Source organism: Amphiura filiformis, chromosome 8 (genome assembly GCF_039555335.1).
Source record: "Amphiura filiformis chromosome 8, Afil_fr2py, whole genome shotgun sequence".
In the NCBI taxonomy this organism is placed as follows: Eukaryota; Metazoa; Echinodermata; class Ophiuroidea; order Amphilepidida; family Amphiuridae; genus Amphiura; species Amphiura filiformis.
In genome coordinates, this window is record NC_092635.1 from 54,006,563 (window position 1) to 54,031,012 (window position 24,450).

A 24,450-nucleotide genomic window follows, 5' to 3' on the forward strand; every position below is an offset into this window, starting at 1 on the left:
AGTACTTTAAATATGCTTGTTTGGTATAAAGTACAATTAAAGTACAGTACTTTAAATGTGCTTTTTTCAGCATGCTTTAAATGTACTTTTCTAGTCATTGTGCTTTATTTGTACTTTAAAGGTACTTTATCATCGTTTCAAATGTCGCACATTGGAGTGTTGTTTAGAAAGCATATTTAAAGTACAGTGCTTTAAATATACTTGTTTTGGTCCAGGGCCATTACAACTTTTGCCCCCCCCCCCCCGATCAATATGTACCGTATTTCGTCAAATAGTCGCCCCCCTCAAATAAATGCCCCCCACCACTTTTTTCAACCAAGATGTTTAAAAAAATGCTGATATTTCCATGCTATCTTGTGTAGAAGCTTACCAAGTTGCCCACATGGTCAATAATAGCGTCAATAATTGGCGAAAATCTGGATCAGAAACCCGGAAGTGAACCAGAAGTCAGTGTTTCTAGTTCATAGTTCATCATTTTAGCGTGTGTTTTTAGTTTACCTAATGATTTTAACGGGAATTATCGTTCTAAAATTGACCTTGAATAAATGCCCCCTTGGGAAAATGTAACGCCCGAGGCGTTTATTTGACTAAATACGGTATCTGGTCAGTAGCTAGACTGACTATCCATTCCAGTAAATATCTATAGTTAAATTGGCCACATACTTTTTATAGCACACCTAGATCCACCACAGCTAGTACCACAGCAATGATGAGTTTCTCTGCAATCGCTATCATCTTTACATTCTGTGACACACACTCCTACATCTGCATCCGCATCACACTGTGGAAGCCCTGTTATCAACTGTGGTCCTCCTGATATTACTCGACTGGCAGGTGCTGTGAATAAAATAATTGGATGAGAAGTAGGTGAGGCTGTGCAGATTTGGCAGTGGTGTTGCCAATGGGCTGGCCAATGAGACTCAAACCGCTCGATTTACCCCTCCCTTTCTCCTAGTCAACAACGACATGCCACTACTTCTTGCAATTTACAATGTACATTGGGACATAATCAAGGTGAATTTTGGTGTTTAACGGTATTTTCTGATTTTCAGGGTATGATTCAATAGATATCCATATAAAAAAGTTTATTTCCAAAATTTCAGTTAATTTGGACCATGAATTTGCAGGTTACACATAATTACATGAACTACAGTGCCCATAGGCTACTGTGTTGTAATATCCGGTTTGGAAAGTGACTAAATCTGCAAAAAAGTCAGCCCATCCGATAAGAGCCGTCTGAGGAATTCTGCTACTCCAACATTTCAAATAGGTACCTTCATCTTCTTTCCAGAAATTAGTTTTGTAACAAGCAGTGGCGGCGCTACAGGGAGGGGGGCATATTTTTCTTGCCCCTCCAGCTTTGAGGCAAAACCCCCCAAATTATGTAAATGTCCACTTTTTGCGGGAATTTTGTGCAAAATTTGTCGATTTTGCCCCCCCCATGCCCCCCCCCCCCACCCCGAAAAAAATTCCTGGTGCCGCCACGGGTAACAAGGCTGAGACATTCATGACTTTGTCACCTTATTATCTTGAAAGTTTGATTAAATATTTGGTTGAGGGAAAATAATCCTAGCCATTGGTATGAAGCAAAACAAAAATCTGAAAGAATCATTTGCTTGGCAATGCCAGTGTAAATAAGCCCTTTTAGATAGACCTACATATTTTTTATTATATTTCCTTTGTTGATCAAATTTGATATAATGAAGCCCATATTCTGATGGGTATGTCAGATTAAGCCTTAGCACCTATTTCAGTCATAACGTTCAAATGCATGATTTAAAATAACAATTATGAAACAGCTTTTATTCTTGATCTATTGCACAAAATAATAAATAAACATAAAACAGTAAACACAAATTGACACTACTTAATATGCAAATAAATAGACAAAGTAATGTTAACTGAAATAAACAACAATTTACAAACTGATCTGATAAAACTACGTAACAAAGTAAAAGATGGTAAAATCACAAAAATAAACAAATTCACCATGTATTTGATGACACTGGCAATCACATCAATTATGTCTCCAAAATCTTGTGACAAAAGACTGACATTATTTAGTACGGAGCGTAAAATACACCACAGTTGGTGTAAGCTAGCCAAGCACACAGAATTTGATCTGCACATTTTGAATTTAGTGTCGGGGAGGATAGCTTCAGCTAAACTTGTGAGCATAATTATGGGCATGGAAGTTTAGGTCTTGGCCTCTCACAATACTTCATCTTTACAAAGGTGTACTCTCACAGAAATTTTGATTTATAACAATTCCATATCTTCCTCATTAATTTTTTCTAGTATTCCTCTCCCTCATGTTTTCTCTTATTTTATGTGATTGGTTTTTGGTTGGTGCTCCAACCAAGGTTATCACCACATTAACAGTGACAATGACAGGAACACAGTTCACTATGGCAACAAAATGTCAGCCTTTACTAGAGACATTGGATGACAAATCGGAGACTGCCTAAACATTGGGGCTATCCACTTGATTGATTTGTTTTGAATCTAGAAATGACCACAATTGCAACATAGTATACCAAGTCCAAGTAATGATGCACAATAATAATGGTATCATGTGTTGCATAACATGAAGGGGAGTTTCATGCTGTAAGCTTTATAACGTGTTTATTCCCAGAATATATCACCTGGTTTCAAAATCCTAAAACACCCTTTAATCATGCGGCATGTGTAATGCTCTTTTTAGAAACCTACAGTTGTTTGAAAAGCATGTTTAGGTCCACTTTAATCCACTTTGATTCATGATAAATCTACCATGTGGATAGTCCCATTGATGTATATCAAAGAATAAATCAAGTTTAGTTTTCAACAAATGGACTATAAAACAGAAAACCCATAAGTGTACTGAACTACAAGATGTTAGACAATAACAGGAAAGAAAACAAGAAACCACTACAATGAAACCGTAAAACTGACATTGTTAATAAAGAAATCATACATATATGACTTTTTAAACATAAAACAAAAGATTTAAAATTTTGATGAAGTACATGAAAATGTTAGTTCAAAACAATTAAATACCATCTAGTAAGTGTAGCAACTCAAAGAGATGGTTGCAAGAATCAACTTTTTGGTATCGTCGCATGCAAATTAGTAATACCTATGAATACCGTTATTCATTTAGGAAATTAGTAATACCTCATGTTTACCAACCTAGAGTACCAAGTAATTTCAAATCGTACCTATGAATAGTTGAATTTTGTCAGTGGAATCTTGCAACCACTCTTTTCAGCACCACATGTATATGTTATAACAAAACCAAAATAAATAAATGAGTAAATATATACAATGTTACATGTCAATTGAACTTTCCCATAAAATGAAAGGATCGATGATAGCTTATGAAAGAAACTACTGACCAATACCAATTAAGGGACTGGTCATTATTTATAACAGGGTGGATGGGGAATTGGGTATGTTTTGCTGTTCTTTTTCAGAAGATAAAGGGAACCTGAAATTTGTCACTAAATTTTAAGTGAGAGCATGAAAAAAGGCTAACTTTTGAACAAATGTAACAGGGAAATGCAAAATTTTGGTTTGAAATATGTGAATTCTCCTTTTCCCTGTTGACATAAATATTGACCAGTCCCTGTTGTTTACTACTCCAGTGGTCCACATTCTGCGCTAATAATGAATGGAAAAGTGTTGAAAAAGAAACGATAACAAAATGCAAAACAGTGAGGTTTTTATACCAAACAACCATTTATATAAACAAACACACATACAATACCTTACCACCACTAAATTGTTGATGTTAGGTAAAGTCCTGCTTATAGGAAAAAATATAGGAAGGGAAAAAACAAAAATAAAAGTATTATTATTAGGTTTGTTTATAAAGTCAAAATATTATGTTTTCTATAAATTACATTGCTATAACAATGCTACATTGGGGTGGGCATATATCCTAATTTACATAGAGAATATTAACCATATTATAAGCTGTTCCAGTTAAAATCCATACACCCCCTATTGAAGACATGACCCATGCAGGGGTGTAGATTTCATATGGAGTCATCCATTCAGGTAGCCCAATTTGAAATTCACACTCCCTGTCTGGGAGATTTAGGTCATGTCTTCCATAGGGAGTGTATGGATTTCACCTGGAACATCCCAATGTGATATAAGTATACAAACTTACCTTGAAATTGAGGAAACATTCAATTGATGGAGAGGATTACTCTTGCAAACAAGTGCTGCCTACTCGCATCTGACTACTCTTAAATGGCGCATCATAATCAGCCACTTTTACATTCCTAAATAACATAATATGTTTAAAAACTACCCTTTTCTGGAGAGACAGGGAAAAGGTTTTGAATTTGATATGAATGACTTTTAATATTTACACTTTAAACTAAGGCTGGATGCTGAAGAATTTTGTTAGAAGACAAACCAACTATTTTCTTACAAAAGCAAAATAATCACATTTCCACATTTTAGGATTAATTGCCTAGCCTAATAGTGCTCATTTGGAAGGGAAAAAACCTTTTGGGGCAGGGATGGACCTAACATTTGAAGAGTAACCCCCTCCTATCGAATCACGAACATCAAACAACATGATAGAAATCCTTATGATACTGTACATATAACTTAATGTCATAATGGAAGCACTGTAAAATTCAAATGTTTTATTTCAGTTGAAATCCATACATCCCCTATGGATGACATGACCTTTAATCTCCCACACAGGGGTGTAGATTATAAATGGAGTCACCCATTCAGGAAATCCCATTTGAAATTCACCATCCTTGGGTGGAAGATTAAGGTCACGGATTTCAACTGAAATAGCGCAATCTACATCAGATTTTGGGTTGTATCATACAAACCAGTTGCACATCAATCAAAAAAATTTTGTCCTAAATTTGATCTCTCTGTATCTTCCCATCATATGACCAATGAACCAATTAGTGGTTATTTCTGATAATTATACTTTGTGTGCTGACCCTGGGCTTCAATATGAAAAGTCGCAAGTTTTGAGATGGTTTTCTCAAAAATGAAAAGCTATCTAAAGAACAACTAAACCAATAGAGGCCGTCAGCCTTTCGCCATTATTAAGGCTACAAATGATCTGCGTGTTCATGCGTCAGACACTACGCGCAGGACGCAGCTTGCCACGCAGCTGTTATCACGCACCAACGCGGTGATTTTGCTGTTCACGCATAGAGATCGAACGACCATCACAGTGTGTACCCACAAGATGGCGGTATATGACGTCACGCTAACGGCCTCTATACTATCCTTGTTTATACTCATTTTAATTCAATCTTAATACTCATTCCAAATATGGTCTTTCCAATGTACAATTGTAAAATTTTTGAATTTTTAAAGAAAATTTGGGACTTGTCGTCTGTAGACAACATCAGTGTGGACAGGGTTAACTGAGAATGAGAGACAATGGCTATAATGAAAGACAAAGATAAGAAGACTAGTTTGCGTCTGGCGTCACTGTCAATCAAATTCTCACGATCCTTGATTGGCTAATAGCGGCGTATAAGGAAGGTCGATTCATCTGGCTGGTGCCGATCGGAGAAAAGGAATAGCAGTGAATGGCGGAAAAATACATACTCTTACAAGGCAAAAAGCAACTTTTCTAGGCATTGTGGACATGGTGCCTTCGCCAAAAAAAGTTTCCTACTATTAAGACCTAACTTTTGAGATGGTTTGTATGTTAAAAGGTGCAAAATTAACAATAAGGCGCCCGGTTTTACTGCCGTGTTCAGCAACTCATATCATCACGACACTTGTAAACAAACCATGCTCGGAGTTTGATTGACAGATGACGTCAGACGCAAACTAGTCTTGTTATCTTTGTCTATCATTATAGCATCATTTGTGTATTTCCTACCAGTGGTAGTCCGCTTAGCAATTTGTCTGTCATCACTGCAACTGTTAGTATAATACAACCCTTCAACTTTGCATTATATTAAAAGAACTTTTTGCTATCTAATTATAACACATTTTAAAACGCATTGCAACTTATGATTCACCAATGCATAATGGTGGTATTCCACTCCACATCCCGTCTTCTTGACACGTCCTCTGTGCACTGCCTACAAGTTGGTAGTCTGGTTCACAACTAAATGTCTGAGTGGATCCAGCATACAGATCTGTACCAGCAACACCGCCATTGGCGATTGGTTCTGGGAAGGGGCACTGCATACGTAGTTCTAATTTTCAATGAAAACAAGAAACAGTATCTTTTAGAATTAGGATACAATTCTTTTAAAATTAGGATATCAAGTCTGATAGCAGGGACATGCACAGGGAGAGCCGTGATTCAGGCTGTACTGAGATAGTGTTTTGCCTGGGGGAAGCCCAAGATTAAGGGCATCGCCCACTTCTCTGACACTTCCATCACTCAGCATCCCCTTGCTTCCACCTCCCTTACCTTTTAGCTGGTTGCTGATACTTTGCAGTTTATTTGTAAACCTAGACCAACCCTGGCTTATTCCTCCCACACAGTTTCCCCTCCCCTTTGACTTCTGATCCTGGCAAATCCATTCAGTTTTGTCATATACATATTCAAAACTAACTTACCACAGAATGGCTCTACTGAACTCCAAGTAAATCTCTCTTGGCAGACTCTGGTATCATTGCCTACTAACTTGTAGCCCAAATCGCATTGATATCTGGCAACACTACCAGGTGTGGGGCCATTTGCAGTCACAACACCATTCTCCAAATCAAGTGGTGTTGGACATGCAGTTAGGATATCTGAAAACATGTAAAAGATAATACACATACTTTAGATATATGTTTCTTGAAATTGGTGATGTTTAAAATGTAGGGAAGGAAATGAATGCATATGAAGGGATAGAAGAGAAAGGAAAAAATGTAGAAAGAAAGAGAAAATATTTCAAGAAAGGAAGAAAAGAGAAGACAACAGAAAAACAGTATTCACTCTTTCTAGAATTTGGGTGTTCCAAATGAAGTATTTTCTCTCATAAATGGCCCAATTTGTGTAAAAATTATGTACAATCATTTTCATTGAGATGGCAATTCTCTTGCACCAAAAAGTGTGATATTCAGCCCAAGAGTGAACACTGTTGAGAAAAATATGACGAAAGGGAAGAGACAATGTTGATGACACAAAATGTTACAATGAATTAAGCTAAGGCACCATTTTGGAATTTGATTCTTTACCACTATTGATGCCCAGTTAGGTACCGATGATTCTTTCTATCATACCCTTTCAAAACTTGTGATGAAATAAATAGTATCAAGCATATATCTGGATAGTGTTACCATTCTTCATTTAGATAAAAAATTAAAGAACTGTGCAAATGTTCTGAGTACTATAGAAAGAGCATTCGGTACCTATCAGTGCATCGATATTGCGATATAGGATCAAATTACATGTTGAAAGTGTATGATTATACAATATGCAACATAGTATATAAGCCTATATAAAATTGGATAAAGATCAATGAAATGACAACATGTTATCATGTTTAGTATCTATTAAGTCAGCGAAACGTTGTTGTTATACAAAGACACAAGTATAAGTATTAACTTTCTTTTTTTCTCTTTATCTATGATGGTAAAATGACAATATATCACATCAAAATAGTAATAAAATGAAGACAAGTAGTAGGAGGTACTTAAATGTGAACACTGATACATGAAGATGATAAATGATAATGTTATCACTAGTGAACCTTCATTACAATGAATAATTGGCATCATACCTCAAAGTTCAAAGTTCATTTTGTTTTCCATCAAAAATAAAATTAATAAAAGCAATAATTTAACAATAGCATTCATAATCATGGGAAAAATGGCTACGTTGATACACCTTTCAAGTTGGGTCAAAAAACAAAATCAGCACAATTCATACACACATATTATGAAGTTTGCATTGTGCTATACAGTTTGGAGGTACACCCTTTTTTCCTTCTTGGGCTACAGAAAAAAACACAGCGGAGTCAATATTCTCCAGTTTATTTTAATGATGTTAAAGTCCCATTCGGTGATTTTGTGTACAAAGCATTTGATTTGGTCTAACTACACCACTTACCGAGCAACAATTTTTTGATGGATTTTAGAGTGTTTTGGTTCAACAAATCACTGAATCAGTGGCGGCACCAGGAAATGTTTTTCAGGGGGCATGTGGGGGCAAAGTGAATTTCAGGGGGGAATCAACACAAATTTGCCCAAAATTGCCTCAAAAAGGGGAAATTTGTGTAATTTGAAAGTGGAAGGGCAAACTGGGGGGCAAGAAATATATTCCCCCGTAGTACCGCCAATTCACTGAATTCAACTGTATTCTGGTAACACAGGTATAATTTGTTAAAGATATTATACATTACAGATCCTTGTGAAGAAGCAAATGAAATGGTTACACAAGTTATTTAGGCATATATCTTCTTTATTACTTTGATATTGAATTAACATGTCATGTGCATTATGAATGATAACATAGGACTTTTATGTTATTAATATTATCACTGCAACTATAAACTATTAAGAGAGATTGCAATGTTCCATACATTGTACAGGGTAAATGCTTTAATACATAAGTTCATAATGTGCGTATATATTGCATGAGTCTATACATACTCAACCAACAATTATGAATCTGGCGTTCGGCCCTCCTGTGACCAAAATTTGGTACAGGAGGGCGCCTATACAGGTTTTTAGTGGTCTCTTAGATACTAATAAGAAACAGCCTGAATTTGATTTTAAAACATGACTAATATGCTGCTTGAAATTAATTGTGTTTCAGTGCAAAAAACAAATATTTTGGTAACAATTGATTTTTATTCGGGTGCGCCGTCGGATATCACATTACCGGTGCAGCCGGTCAATGTGTGAAAACTACAGTAAGGGTGCAGCCAGTCACTGTGTGAAATTGGTCAAGCTTTCGTCAGATGTGGCTCTAACTTCATCAGGACTGAATAGATAGATGGGCGTACAATCACAGCATTTCGAAATCACAATCTCTCTATTATATGAAAACAAACATACACAACCAACTACAGTAGACAAAAGCATGACATTTTGGTTATATTATATGCTAACACACAGAAACAGTAATTCAGGTTTAAACAGCTATTCAATACCAGAGGAAAGAGTGAATTATGACCCTCAATATTTCATAATATCCCATGTTCCATGTTTAAAACTGAATTACTGCATAAGTACAACACACAGTATGAACATTAAATTGGAAACACACAAATATCTAGTATCATACTTACACTTATACGAAAGCTACACTGGAAAACACTACACAGTGACCTAAGAAGGATCTACTTGGATCAACACAGGGTGACTAGAACAAATCTCATACACTAAGTTATGGGAGCAAAATCATTACAGATAATCAAATATGACAAAGCACACAAGAAAATGAGAATATAGTGCATTTGGCTAAGTGCAGTCAGGAACCTCAGTGCTATTAACACAATGCATGTTAGCCATAGGCTTCAACATAAAAAGGTTAAATTTCGAGATATTTTCTCAAAATATCAAGAGGTATTTTAAGAATCACTGAACCAATACTAGGCTTGTTTGTACTCATTTTAAAGCATTTAACATCCTGATTCCAAATATGGTCATGAAATTTTATAGTTCTGAAACTTTTGAATTAAAAAAAAAATTGAAACTGCAGTCAGCACCCGACATATACACAACATTCACAAATGCACATAATTTGATAAGACAACACATACCAGAACCACTAACTGCACTAATAGCAATTCCAGAAAATTACAGCTCTAACTTTTTTTTTGATTGAAAAAATTCTTCTACTACTGTTTTGCAAATGAAACATTACCCAGTCCTAATCCTTAAGTAACAGGTACATTTTAATATTAGGCCAACTTTTTGGAAATAAGGGCCATAAACTTTCAATTTTGCATGTTTTCTTATAATTGCAGTGACAAGTTCAGAGACTTGAGAGCAGAATCTTGAGTATAGGGTAAAATATTACTCTTATTCTTATTATTTTGTGTTTATTTTTCATAATTAGTCATAAAATAGAGCAGAAAATATGTCTGCTAAAAATTAATGAAGCATAGACTGATATTAGACTTTGTACAAGTCTTTAGGCTTGATTGTCACAGCCTGCAAAACACACCCTAAAAATTCATGTTAATGGCCCTTATTTCCAAAACATTACAAATTACAATTTGAATTTTATCGCAAGTTAGTTACAACTGAAGCGTTAGAATTGAACTGTTTCATTTGGCAAAACGGAAAAACATTTTTGTAATCCCAAAAAATTTGTACTGTATTTTTCTGGAATTGGGAGTAGGTTAAAAGCACTATATAACAGTACTCAATTCATCACAAGTGAGGACCTGATGAGAGGTAGGGGTGAGTTCACTATAACTCAATTCCACATGACTATAACTCCTGAAAAAGAACTTCCATGTATCTAAGTATTTATTGAATTTTCAACTGTATATGAAGACTTGTAGTACAGTGTTAGCAGCTAAAAACATCACAAAGAAACATTAGTTAAAGATAGCATCCATTAAAAAAAGTAAAGTTCTTCACCTGTAAAAGAAATGCATGATTAATTCAAACCTTATTAGATTTTTATGACATTGTAAAAGTGGAAGACATCAAAAAGAGATGCAAAATCTATGTGTGACATCCTACACTTACTAGTACTTATCTGCAGCTACATCGACCCATCTTGTTGAAGTCTGTTCAATCGCATCTAGAAGCCATATCTTACAAGAGACACTGGCGATTTTCACTGTGTCATTCTAGGAACTGTGGAAATGATAATTAGTCCCCCCCAATTGATAATGTAAGCTTACCTGCACATGAATATCCACAGCCATTGAAGCAACACTTCTGGTCTCCTTGGCATTGGTCATCATCCTGGCAACCCATTTCACAGGTACCAACTGTTCCAGCACTAACTATTGGACAATAACCACTCTTGGGTTCTAAGGAGGAAATGTGATCAAATAATGAAAGTTATCAAGTAAAAAAAAGAACGATATGATGCACAATGATAGCCTCACAATTTATTCATTCATTTATATTTACTACTTTGAAACAAAATGCCGAATTACATTTTAAAAAAAACCCATTAAAATTGCACTGCATTCACATCAACAAATTTACAAGATCATGAAGATATTTTATGAAACATTGAAATGACTAAGAAACAGAATTGCCAACATATTGAAAATATATTTATGTAAAAGTATGATATTACACAAGAATAACACACATATTCTCTAACATATTTTGTCCACCAACTCAACCCAAGTCTCACTCCTACCTCTACTGAAACCCTCCCCTCATGTTCTACCTACTTCCCTCATAAAGCAAACCAATCACCCGACACATATTGCACACAGGTAACTATTATTAACCCTAACGTCCCAGCTGCTTTTTGGCAAGGGGGAAGGAAAGAAGGAGGAAAGAAAGAAAGAAGAAGAAGAGAAAACTTTTTATCTCAGGTGCGGTTTTGAACTCCTGACCCTTCAGGTGCCACACTGGCCTACCTTGCCACAGGGGAGTAGCTTGCCCGGCCAAGCTTTCCGTCCCTATATGACTGTTCACATGATGACGCAAGAGCGTCACTTGGGATACCTGCTTGTGCTTTCTGAATTGAGGTTTTTTGATGTTCAGTAAGGTTAGGGTTAATAGTGTTTGGTCCAGTGCAGTCAGTGTAACTTTTATTTGGTGCAGCAATAGCAGTTGATCTCAAACCCAAAACTTAATTCAACCAAATTTTCTCTGAATCACCAATCTCCTAGATGATACAACCATTGGGCTATTCTAGTTGATATCCTTACACCCCCTATGGAAGACATTACCTTAATCTCTGACACAGGGGGTGCATGTACATTTCAAATGGATATCAGGTAACCATTGGGGGTGTATACAGGTTTCAACTGGAATAACCCAATTTGAATAAAAATCCATACCTGATTTGTAGGCACAATGTGCAAATAAGCTCATTAATATACATAAATATGCAAATAACATGACACAAAACTATACAGCACATCAGGCCATCATATTCTATCATCATACCAAGTTTGAAGTTGATTGGTTATTATGTTTGAGCTACACAGTGGATTAAACGGGAATAACCCAATTTGAATAAAAATCCATACCTGATTTGCATTCACCACGATGTTCCACGGTTATTGCTACAATGCCTCTGTCTGCACATGAAGCTTTAGCAAAGAAACACAGATTGGAATAGGTCTGCTTATCAGAGCCACACACTGGCTGGTACACAGTAGCGCATACTTCTTCCTCAGGTACGCATGAATGTACTGTAAGAAAACAAACAAATAATATGATAACATTACAATATTTGGAGGTTAGGGCAAAATAAGAACATAATTATTACTTTTCCGCTACGTCAATGTGCCATGATGGTAGACACAACCAACTTTCTACGAATTGAGCATCGGGAGAAGGATTGGAGTGCAGAAGGTTTGATTCAACTTAATCATGAACAAATTGTATTGAGTGAGCTTGGTATAGTAGCAGCTGACTTTGGCCTGGGTCATTTTAGTGACTGTAACAACAGGCTTCTTTGCATATTTCAGACTACAAATGTACATCATTCTTTCAGTGATAAAGGGGCCTCCACCTAAAAAAAACACCTTTCTATCTAAATTCAGTGGCAGCACCACAAAAATTAATTTCAGTGTGGGAAAAGTGAATTTCAGGGGGGTCCAAATTCATGATTTTTTGTTTTCTTAATTTGTTTTTATGGAGGGGGAGCAACTGGGCGGGCAAGATCTCTGGCTGAAGGGCATTTGCCTCCATACCACAACCTCCAGTGAAGCTGCCTCTGTATGTATATATTTCCCCCCCAAAAAAAAAAAAAGCTAAATAATCAATACTTGTAATATTTGTAATGCATAATATTTTGACACAAACCTCGTCTATTTTGTTGACAATGTCTATCGTCAGCAACAGTAAGATCAGATCCACTTTCACATGCACTTGCCTCCAGCCAGCATGCACTTGCATAGTAGTCACCATCACTACCGCAGACCCGTACACCAACTTTTGGACAAGACCTGTTACACCGCAGGGGTCTCACTGTAATATTGATAAAAGCAAATGCAAAGAATTCTTGCTAAAAGTGACTTTCATAAAGTGGTATTTTATGATTTTAGCATCATCTTTTCAGGGTATGGTTTAATAGATATCCAGAGAAAAAAAGTTTCTTTCAAAAATTTCAGTTCATTTAGACATTTTTAGTTAAGCATAACTACAGTACACTGCACCATAGGCTACTGTGTTGTAAATTGGATAATATCTTTGTAAAAAATAATGCAAAAAAGCTTATGCACACAATCATGAGGTAGTCCTACATTTCTGATGGTATAAAATCTGAATTTTTGAGAAAGTTAAGGGGATGAAGCTGTGGATCACATAGTGCCTTTTTAAACATGACTGAAACAATGTCATGGGTGGTTGAAAAAGATATTCAGTGATATGATAAGAAACATGTTTTTTTTACAAAATGTTTTTTTGTATGACCCCTTTTGAAGCAGGGTGAATTACTTGACATGTTGCATGGTGATTGCAGATCATATGTGACCATCCACCACAAAGTGGTAGTAAAGTCGGCTCTAGACCATTTTCTGTTTATTGCAGATTTTGTAACAATGTACTTTCAGCTTTAGAATGACACCTCAACCAGCTTCATCTGAAAACTGGAAGTGAAGTTATGGTTCATCAAAGGTCAAATTTCTTATATATTTTACATAGAAATCCATATATTGTTTTTGATTGTATCTCAAAATGGTAAATACCGACTTTACGACCAGTTTGTGGTGGATGGGCACATATGGCATCCCTGTTTAGAGTTCACTTATGTGTTCTGATCTCCATGGTTTTGTTGATGCTACACAGACAAGGTGTGTCAAATGAGCAATCTGGAAAACATCCCCTTCTAGGCACAAAATACAAACATTTTAGGCATATATTTTACACCCCACTGCATATTCGAAGATTGATCAAAAATGGAGTATGTATTCTTCTTACCACAAACAGTTCCGCATCCATTACTGCAGCATTTTGAGCTTCCCTCACAATCAACATCAAGAGAACATTGCTGATCACATGTTCCAAAACTGTCCTGAGTCAAGGCGGGACAATATCCAGCTTTAGGAGCTGCAAATACGACAAGAAAGAAAATATGGAAAGGGTTATGTTATTGTACAATATTGCTTGCTAAATCAAATGCAGTTTACAAAACAAATAATTACCATCCCCTACGATTCCTAAAATATCATTGTCATAGATTTGAGAAGTTCAAATGTGCATTGCTACGAATAAAAAACAATAAACAAAATGAAAATAAAAAGCATACTGGTTGGTTTATTCAGAACCATTTTGTTTCTATCATAGATTTATAGCATACAGACAGTGCCCCAACAGGCACAGTCCTGCATCATCTCTTAATGACAGCTGATTGTTCCATTAAGTACTGGCCCAAGACAAGGAACTGCTATGCCCACTTTGTACCTGTTTTGGCATACTTTTTCATGTTACTACATCTGGATGACTAAAAACATTCATCGTGATTGCACGATTTTTTAGACATGGGAGATGGAATAATTACTAATTAGCCCTCATAAATATGCAAATATTCTCATTGAATATGGTGATGTCTATTGGAATACTATCTGTTTCTTTTGATTATAATTGGAGACTGAATTGAAACGATAAGTGTGTGTCTGATGATCAGCTCCCTACAGCTTGTGATTGGTTAGTAGCATGTCAAACAATGGTTTAATCATTTGTACCTTCATAGGAGAAAAGGAATTGCAGAAAATGGCGAAAAATGATGGTACTTTTAGAAGGCAAAAGCAACTTTTCTAGGTATTGTTGATATGATAAATTCAAGCAAGAACATTCTAAATTAATTAGACCAAACTTTTGAGAGGGTTTGAATGATAAGGTTTTGACAGGGTAAATTCAATTTCTGATTAATAATCAGTGACTACATATATAATCAGTGATCAGTCAAAATATTCAGGGATAATCTTTCAAAACTGGCAATTGTTTCATCTTTCAGTATTTTTCATTCAAAACAAGAGCCTTCCTGGATTTGTCCACCGTTTTTAGAAATTTAATATTTTTATATTGTTAATCTGGGTGTCTGGTCTGTTTTTAGGCTGCTCTCTTTACTCTTCTGATTGTCATTTTATATTATGCCTTTTTATACAATGTTTTATAACATGTTTTTTATTTGTGTGTGTTTATACTTATGTCTTGCGTGCCACCATCAACATGGGGCACTGATCTAGACTTGTATATTTTTGTTTTCCTTTTTAATGAATAAAAGTGATGTAAGATTGATCTATGGTTCCATTTATAAAATTTAAAAATTCTGATATTATAAAACATCATTTGAACCAGATTCAAAAGTATACTTTACCTGGATCCACACAGCCTGTACCACAGCCATTACTGCAACATTTCTGTGTGCCAGTACATGAGGAATCATCATCGCAACCTTGGACACAGATTCCTACAGCATCAGCAGTAACTTCTGGACATTCACCTAACTTTTCAGCAGGTTCTGTAGGTACTGTTGGAACTGGAACATTATCAACAAAGTTAAACAGAGGACAACTCCATATAGCCACATATATAATGCTATGGAAATTCTGCTGTATCAGATTGTCACACAAGGGGGCTAAAAATGTACCACTTGCATTTTTTCATCAAGGGCTAAAATTGTAACTGGCATATTATTATGCCACATGGCACAGGGTCTGTGTTTATATAGTACAGACAAACTCCCATAATCTAAAGATGTACTATCTATTTCACAGGTGGGAGAGACATGCATGCATATGAGAGTGTATCTTGTGGACAGAGTGCAAGGCCATCATAAGTGCAGTAGAACAGTGGCGTAACTAGGGTTGGTAGCGTCCGGGGCAAGAAACAAATTGGCGTCCCTACACCCCACCCAAGAATATCTTGGACGCGGGCGATGCGTATAGCTAGTGGTTGTGGCGCTCAGGGCTAAGGATACATAATGCCCCCGTTTTAAAACAATTGCGCGTGGAGCGCAAGAAATTTTGGACAAATAAGGCCTACCACTAATTAATTTCGATTACTAGAAGTTGAATATCGGTCTTAAAATGTTCTTTCAATTGAATTTGTGCTGAAATGCGCAAAACTTTTGACTTTCATCGCTTGGAGGGGCTCAGAATCGATGCTGAATTGGTCAATTTGGCGCCCCCCTAAGGGCGGTGCATGGGGCATATTGACCCCCTCCCGTAGTTACGCCACTGCAGTAGAATGTACATAATAGCTGCCTTATGTAAAACACTGTTTGCAGCACAACCCTCTCAGTGCATTACTTTCACCACGGCCTCAAAGCTAACCCAAGATATTGTGTCACATATAATATACATAAATAACTTCCATTGGAAGTTTCAAAATTGTTCAAAATTGCACAATGTTCTCATAATTTCCATAAACCAAATTGTTAAAGACTGCTGGGCTAAATCTGAGGTGAACCAATGTATAGGCAACTCCATTTGAATTTCATACACCCTCTGATAAAGACTCAACCTGAATCTTCCACAGAGGGAGGGTGCATAGTAATAGAATTGGTCAATATGCTAATTTCATTTAAAATTCATACTCCCCCTGTGGAATATATTTTCAAAATCTTCCATATGGGGAGTGTGATCTTTAAATGGACTAACCCAATACAATACCTTGAGTAGGTGTACTACCGCATTGGCCTTCTTGTGTCACTGTGATTTGTGTGTTGCTTTCACAGCCAGATTTAAACAATTCGCACAGGTTGGTGTATGTATTACCATCATCACCACATACCGGAGAAAATACTTGTGTACAGACTTCAGGGCACACTGCAGGACCTAAATTGGTCAGTTCCAAGCACATGGAATAAATAAATATGTCAGAAATATTAGAACTCATTTCAAAACAATAAGACAAATAAAATGAAAACGGTTTGGCTCAGCTTCCAACACAAATAGGTTTTTAAATTTATACCTCCGTGCATTTCTTTTTTTGCCATGTTTTTTAAGGGAGCGATTGTTATTTATGGCAGGGAGGGGGAATGGTAAAATTTATGGGGTAACACAAAAAAAATTTTGAGTCTTGAGGGGGGAACCTGAAATTTTTAGTTGAGCCAGGAGGGTGGATTGTTGAGCTTTAAATCGAGAAAAATTGGGAAAACAAGGGGGAACGCGAAAATTTTGAGCAGACGTGAGGGGGAACGCAATTTTTTGTTGATATTTTCCCAAAAACACCCATTACCCCCCCTGCCGTAAATAATGACCGGTCCCTAAGTCTGGGCCAAAATGGGTCATAAATGCAATAAAAATAAATCCCAAGTCCACTTAGTCTTTTGACTTAAAAACAAACAAAAAACAAACGATAATATTATTTGGGTCATTACACATTACGCAGATTGAAAGAAATACCAGGTTGAATCAGTGATGCTTGTACAAAGTTGAAAGAGCATGTACTGTAATATACCCAAGACGTGATAATACCTTGTTGAATCTCTTGTGGTGATACAACGCTGGCAGAGCGTTTACCATAACATAGCCAAAATCAAACTTGGACCATTGCAAGTGGTTAACTCCAAGTCACAGAAACAAACAAACAAACAAACAAAAACACAAAGTACATACCTGGTTGCGGTTCATCTGGCTTTGGTGGTTGTACATAGTTAGGATCGCATTTCCCATAATATGCCATATACAGAGTTGGATCTCTGCAGTTGGCTTTTTCAAAGTCACACACAGTGTCGTAGACCACATTATCACTGCCGCACACTGGACGTGTTCTCTTCTTACAACTTGTTGGACAGGATCCTAGGAAAATAAGCACAGGAAGAATGTACTTTGTGAAGGGAGATGAAGTTATTTTGATCCAATTTTTTTTCCTCTAAATAAATCAATAAATCAACCCAAACCCTTCAAATATATTTTTAGAATTTACGAATTACAAAAAAAATGACAGCAGCGGTGTTGACAAATTTCACTTTTTTAAGAATACTAATAGGTCCACTTTAAAAAATGATAACAAAATGGAAATTAAAAAAAATTCTGAAACAGGAGGTAGCAAAAGCGTTGATTGCCCTCCATATCCTGTGACAACTGCTGCTCAAACCAATTGGTTCTGAATTTGGTAGAATTCCCATGCCTACAAACAAAAGATGCTAAACTAGGGGTGAAAACAGGACTCAAACATAGACAAAGTTACAGTAGATTTCAATTTCCAAAGATGTTTCAGTATGGCTCCTACTGATATATGATGAGCCATGGTGAAAACATTATGAAGTTCAAATTCAAAATCAGTCTAGTTCATGGGTAGGAGAGACCACATGTTCATTTAAAACATAGGGCTATTTCATTAACAATCTACACTACCTCTGTGGAAGATTTTGGAAATACCTTCCATAGGGGGAGTATGAATTTCAAATGGAATGAACACTTTAGAAGCTCTATTTGAAACTTGCCCTCCCTCAGTGGAAGATTCAGGATGAATCTCAGTTTCAGTTTTATTTACCAAAAATCATATAAATCAATCAATGAATCTTTCTTGGGGGTGTATGAAATTCAATTGGAGCTGCCTAATATGTTCATTCCATTTGAAATTTATGTTCCCCCTGTGGAAGATATTTCCAAAACCTTCCACATGGGGAGTGTAGATTTTATATGAAAAAGCACATTGGGTTATTCCATATGAAATCTTTTATACATGCTTTACCTACTAGTAACTTGGCTGTCACATCCCAATTTATCTTATCCCTGCTATGATACTTACCGTGTACTGGTGGTGGTTCACAAACAGCCCGGTAAGCTTTCCAAACAGGATAACCCAAACAAGCTGATGCACGTCTTAATTCACAGTTGTTGTCGTAGGTCACACCATTATTACCGCACACTACTTTCTTTTGAGGAGAGCATTTAACTTGACAGGCTGGTGACAATAATACAACATATATGGTATGGCTTAGAATTCACATTAGGCATGTAGGTTGCATGGCATTGTGCACTATAAATCCCAAATTTATTTCTTTAAAACTGTATTGTTAATAAGGGAAGAGGCTTGTACATCATACAAGGGAACATGGAAACATTACAAACTAGTGCATGAGATCAAATTAATGATGCTTAATATAAAGGGGAAGAAGAATTACGCATCGCACACATATCCATAAGTACCAGACTTGAGCCCTGTTTATCAGGGACAGTCTGTGTAGCTCAGTGGTTAGAATGCTCGCCCGACAAGCGAGAGGTCTGGGGTTCAAATCTCTGCATAAGCAAGTATGTCCTGAGTTCTGGTATATCTGCCTATGCATGTCATGTTTCCATTTGTAAATTCATGTTTAATTGTGCTAGGGTATTGCTAATGTATTGCTAATGTAAACAACAAGATAGTTCAGATATTTATATGTGCATTTGTGTAATAGCTGTCAGTTAGCTGAATCGGTACGGTGCTAGACTCTGGTGCATGAGTGCTAGTACAAGTTCAAGCCCATGCAGTGTGTGTCATAATTCTGTTCTTGTGGAAAGATTGAGCTAACTTGAAATTCCCCTGGACTAGGAACTTACTGCTAATCATCCTGGCCTACCCATACAAAACTCAAGGAGCTGATCCTGGTTGAGATGGTTTTATGTAGGCTGATTAGGGTTCTGCACCTATTTTGAGCTGCGTCCCTGAATGATGCTTAACCCCCTGAGCACTACCTGCCGATCTAACATTGCCTCTGATTGGTCAATTACATGATATCTTCACTTTAATCACCAATCAGAATGGAGTTTTGCAAATAATTTACCCCAACTTTTTTGCGTGGTGAAATTATTCTAACAATGTGCTGATTGGTCCAATTGATAATGAAAACTTCTTTTTGCCAATCGGCAGGTAGTTCTCATGGGGTTAATTGGTTTATAAAGTGTGTTAGATTCACAGTCAAAGTGTGCAGAGTCTTGAGGGTTAAATGGATTCTCCGGCAATCACAACATTATGCCTTATATGTAAGAAAAATAATTATCAAGCACGAATCATATGGTTTTATTTAAAACAAACTCATAGTTACCATAAAAACGAATAAAAACATCCGTCTCTCAACACGCGATATTAATAATCCCCGGGCACCAAAATTGTCGAGTGCAATGATGTCCCAGTAATACAAATATGAAGGCTGGCGACAATTGAGCACAAATTACCATTACGTCATTGCACTTTGACAATTTTGGCGCGGGAATTTTGGATATCGCGTGTTGAGAGCCGACTGTTTTTATTCGTTTTTATGGTCAATATGAGTTTGTTTTAAATAAAACCATGTGATTCATGCTTGATAATTATTATTCTAACATTTAAGGCATAATGTTATGATTGCCGGAGACTCCCTTTAATGCCTGTGTATAGCACACAGCACACTGTAAATCAGTGTGCTGGGGTGGGTGTGTTTGTAAATTGACCATGGCAGATAAGTGACACATACATGAGAAATCTCTGTGTAACAGTGGACACACAGGAACTGTGGACATCCACAGTTCCTAGACAACTGTGGACATCCACAGTTCCTAGACAGTGTTTCAAGGTCTAAAACAGGATAACCAGGCATGAGACTGCACTTTCCTAAAAAAAACTGGGAAAAAAAATGTGCATAAAATTGTGCAAAAAGTATCAAAAACAGGCTGAAATTAAATACAGTTGCGTAAATTTGGAGTAAAAAAATAAGAATTCAGTTTTAAAACTGAAAATTCTCATGCCTGCATAATATCCATTGACCACAGTTTCTGGTGTAGAGTGAGTCCGCACTTGGATAGTAAAAAATTTACACTGTCAATGATAAGGTTGGATAGTAAAAACTCAATGGGTTGGAATGATGTCCATGGTTGTTACATGTATAGAGGTGTGTGTATGTGGGGGTGGGTGGGGTTGGAGGAGTGGTGCATGCATGAATACACATGTATGCATGTTCTTAGTTTACCTGCATTTGGTTCTGGTGTAGGCCTTTGTGGTGTAGGTCTTACACTAGGTGGACATAGTCCATGATGTGCTAACTCAACTGCTCCTGCAGACTCACAGGATTTCAACCTCATCTTGCATAGGTTAGTGTAGGTGTTACCATCACTTCCACACACTGGTTGGTATACTTCACCACAAAATGATGGACAGGCTCCATCCACTGAGGAGATTAAGAGAGTTGGAAGACATAGTTAGGGATGAAAAAACACTGTTCTATGGGTGGATGGAATTTCCAATTAGGGTCAGTTGGTCTTGATCTTTAAAAAAAAAAATTTGTTTGAAGAGGCTAATTTTTCAGCAAATCTAGGTCAACATCAATCCAGTTCTTCAGTCAAAAAACAACTGTACACAATATACAATTGTGTACCACTAAAAAGGTTGTTTTTTAAATCCTCCAAATTCCTAATATGTGTCAGACAGGCCCATAGAACAGGTTTGTTTTGGTCACCAAAAGCAGTATAGAGGAATGATTACAAAAGCTACCTTGAAATAGTTTACAAGAAATGTATCTGAAGGTTTAATGCTGAAATGCAAAATATACATAAAAATAACATATGCATAACATTGGGGGATGATTGCATGGACCATATCACCTCATCAAATTTTGCAGGGGGAGGTGTTTATCTCTACACCTATTTCTTCAAGACTTGAAAACTTCAAACATTATACAAGATGTGGTTCCCACAAAGTGAAATGACAAATTTTATTTCCTCTATTGAAAATTTCTTCTCTCTACTCTAAATGTTGAAATAATTTTGTTTATCTTGAAACCAAATCTGTACAAATTTCACCATATTTTGCAATTCTACATTCTTTATGAATTTGACTTGTTCACAAACCTGGAGTGCTATCACATTCAAATGGATGGGCTAGGAAGAGAGTGTCATCTTTACAACTGGCGATTTGGAAACCACACAGGTTGCTGTAGGTTACGCCATCACTGCCACATACTGGTCGGTAATCACGAGTACATGCCCGCTCACACGTATCTATTAAATACACAAAATTAAAAGTTTACTGCTATTTTCTTTAAAATGCTTCCATTTTCTTTAAAATGCTTCTACAAAAATTAAAATGTGATTCTGATAACTATAGGGGAATTTGTTCCTTAAAATGATAGCAAAGTGTAATTAAACTCAAATCATTTTTGAGTTATCTCTACATTCTTATTTTCTATATTTTCAATACACATGTCAAAACATAATACATATTCCAGAAGTTGAAACAAATCGTGAATTTTGCATAACTTTCAATAGATAGAGGGTTAGACATGGCCTTGATCTTCCACACAGGGAGTAAGAGTTTTAAATGGGGTTACCAGAATGGATGGTTTAAAATCGACACCCACTGTGTGAAATATTAACGTCATGTTATCCATAGGGGGTGTATGGTTCGGTTCAGTTCAACTAAAGAAGCCAAATGCATGCACCAACAGCAAAAAGCATGTCAAATGTCGGACTACATACTGATTCATAGCCAGCTATAAGAAGCTGTGTACCTCATACTAACCTTGAATAGCAGGCATACATTGTTGTCCACATCCGGTAGAGCAGCATTTCTCAGTAGACTCACACTGCGAGTCATCCCAACATTGAATACCACAGGTTCCAAAGAAATATGTTGGAACTGATGGACAGCTGCCAGGATTTGCAGGAGCTATAAATTATTTAATTACATAATGATGATTAAACACTTTAATTGACCTCACTACACACATATGTTTTGCTCACACCATATATAATTTTCACTCCAAATTGCTATTTCTACCAAGTTACATCACTGTACCCCATACAAATTCCAGCCAAAATTGAAAAAAAGAAAAGAAACTCTAATCAAAAAGGAACACACATACACTATATATAAATCCATACACACAATACATCATCGCAAGATCCACCTTTTGCTTTTTACGAAGCTAGGGATGATAACAAAATGGGAATCCAGTGACATATTCCCAATGTACCACTTGTCTAATGATACATAATTTAGGCAAACATGTGTCACAAATACTAAATAATTTCAGACCATATTGTGCAAGATATTATGGTAAGAACTTTGTTAGCTCCTCAATGACTCTGGGTTTTGTGATTTTTGCATCCTCTTTTTTAAGGTATGGTTCAATAGATATCCACAAAAAAAGCTTACTTCAAAAATTCCAGTTGATTTTGCGGGTTGATTCTAACATTGAATTTGCGAGTTGCACAAATTGGACATATATTTGTGAAATGACTGAATCTGCATAAAATCATGATCTTGTCCCACATTTCTAATGGTAGGAAACTCTTCATTTTTTTTGAGTAAGCTGAGTGTGAAAAATAAAATGAATGAATGGATCTAAGTACCCCTTTAAAAAATTACCAAAAAGGTATAATTATTATCTCACCTATATATGGCACAGAAGTACAATCGTATCCGCATCCGTTGTAACAGCATTTGTTACCATTGGGACAAGCACTGTCTGCTTCACAATTCTGCACACATGAGCCGGCTGCATCTTCTGCGATGACAGGGCATTCTCCAGGACGGACTGGCTCTGTTAATAAAAGACAAATATTTGTTGAACATATCAAACATTTTCACTTTGTATCTTTCAAATTGCTTCAACAATCTATCCTCCTAAAATGTTTCCATTCCTGGCATTCTCCAGGACGGACTGGCTCTGTTAATAAAAGACAAATATTTGTTAAAAATATCAAACATTTTCACTTTGTATCTTTCAAATTGCTTCAACAATCTATCCTCCTAAAATGTTTCCATTCCTGGCATTCTCCAGGACGGACTGGCTCTGTTAATAAAAGACAAATATTTGTTAAAAATATCAAACATTTTCAGTTTGTGTCTTTCAAATTGCTTCAACAATCTATCCTCCTAAAATGTTTCCATTCCTGGCATTCTCCAGGACGGACTGGCTCTGTTAATAAAAGACAAATATTTGTTGAACATATCAAACATTTTCAGTTTGTATCTTTCAAATTGCTTCAACAATCTATCCTCCTAAAATGTTTCCATTCCTGGCATTCTCCAGGACGGACTGGCTCTGTTAATAAAAGACAAATATTTGTTGAACATATCAAACATTTTCAGTTTGTGTCTTTCAAATTGCTTCAACAATCTATCCTCCTAAAATGTTTCCATTTTATGGTTTACAAATAGGATTTTGGCAACAGGAAAATGTTCAAATTGACAATCTTCATTCCCACTTTTTCCATCCAAAATAACTGACAATTTTGTTGAAATTAAGATATTACCATGGAAATACACAATAACATAGTACCTATCCATTGCAGCAATGTAACAATATACACAACCATAAACCATAAAAAATAGCAGTTACAATTGCAAATGTCTATGGGCCTTCACTATGTCAGTTATGCTCTGTCTATGTGAAGTGTAAAATAGACTCTAGACACATGTACATATGAACCAACCATTACATCTCTCTAAACCAGGCCT

The 24,450-nt window shown here is 36.3% G+C and overlaps 1 protein-coding gene across 1 annotated transcript in view; it reads right to left on the minus strand.

The window, feature by feature from the left end:
• Window positions 1–24,450, minus strand: part of LOC140159608 (uncharacterized) — a 77,220-nt gene that overhangs the window by 49,086 nt on the left and 3,684 nt on the right. Inside the window, exons 6-20 of the mRNA XM_072183103.1 lie at window positions 23,381–23,530; window positions 22,507–22,653; window positions 21,837–21,986; window positions 20,960–21,157; window positions 18,784–18,939; window positions 17,646–17,828; window positions 16,698–16,862; window positions 15,401–15,562; window positions 14,002–14,130; window positions 12,886–13,050; window positions 12,105–12,269; window positions 10,788–10,919; window positions 6,553–6,729; window positions 6,003–6,182; window positions 664–837 (exon numbers count right to left, since the gene is read on the minus strand). Of these exons, the coding sequence (XP_072039204.1) occupies window positions 664–837; window positions 6,003–6,182; window positions 6,553–6,729; window positions 10,788–10,919; window positions 12,105–12,269; window positions 12,886–13,050; window positions 14,002–14,130; window positions 15,401–15,562; window positions 16,698–16,862; window positions 17,646–17,828; window positions 18,784–18,939; window positions 20,960–21,157; window positions 21,837–21,986; window positions 22,507–22,653; window positions 23,381–23,530 (2,433 nt within the window). The remainder of the gene's footprint in view (window positions 1–663; window positions 838–6,002; window positions 6,183–6,552; window positions 6,730–10,787; window positions 10,920–12,104; window positions 12,270–12,885; window positions 13,051–14,001; window positions 14,131–15,400; window positions 15,563–16,697; window positions 16,863–17,645; window positions 17,829–18,783; window positions 18,940–20,959; window positions 21,158–21,836; window positions 21,987–22,506; window positions 22,654–23,380; window positions 23,531–24,450) is intronic.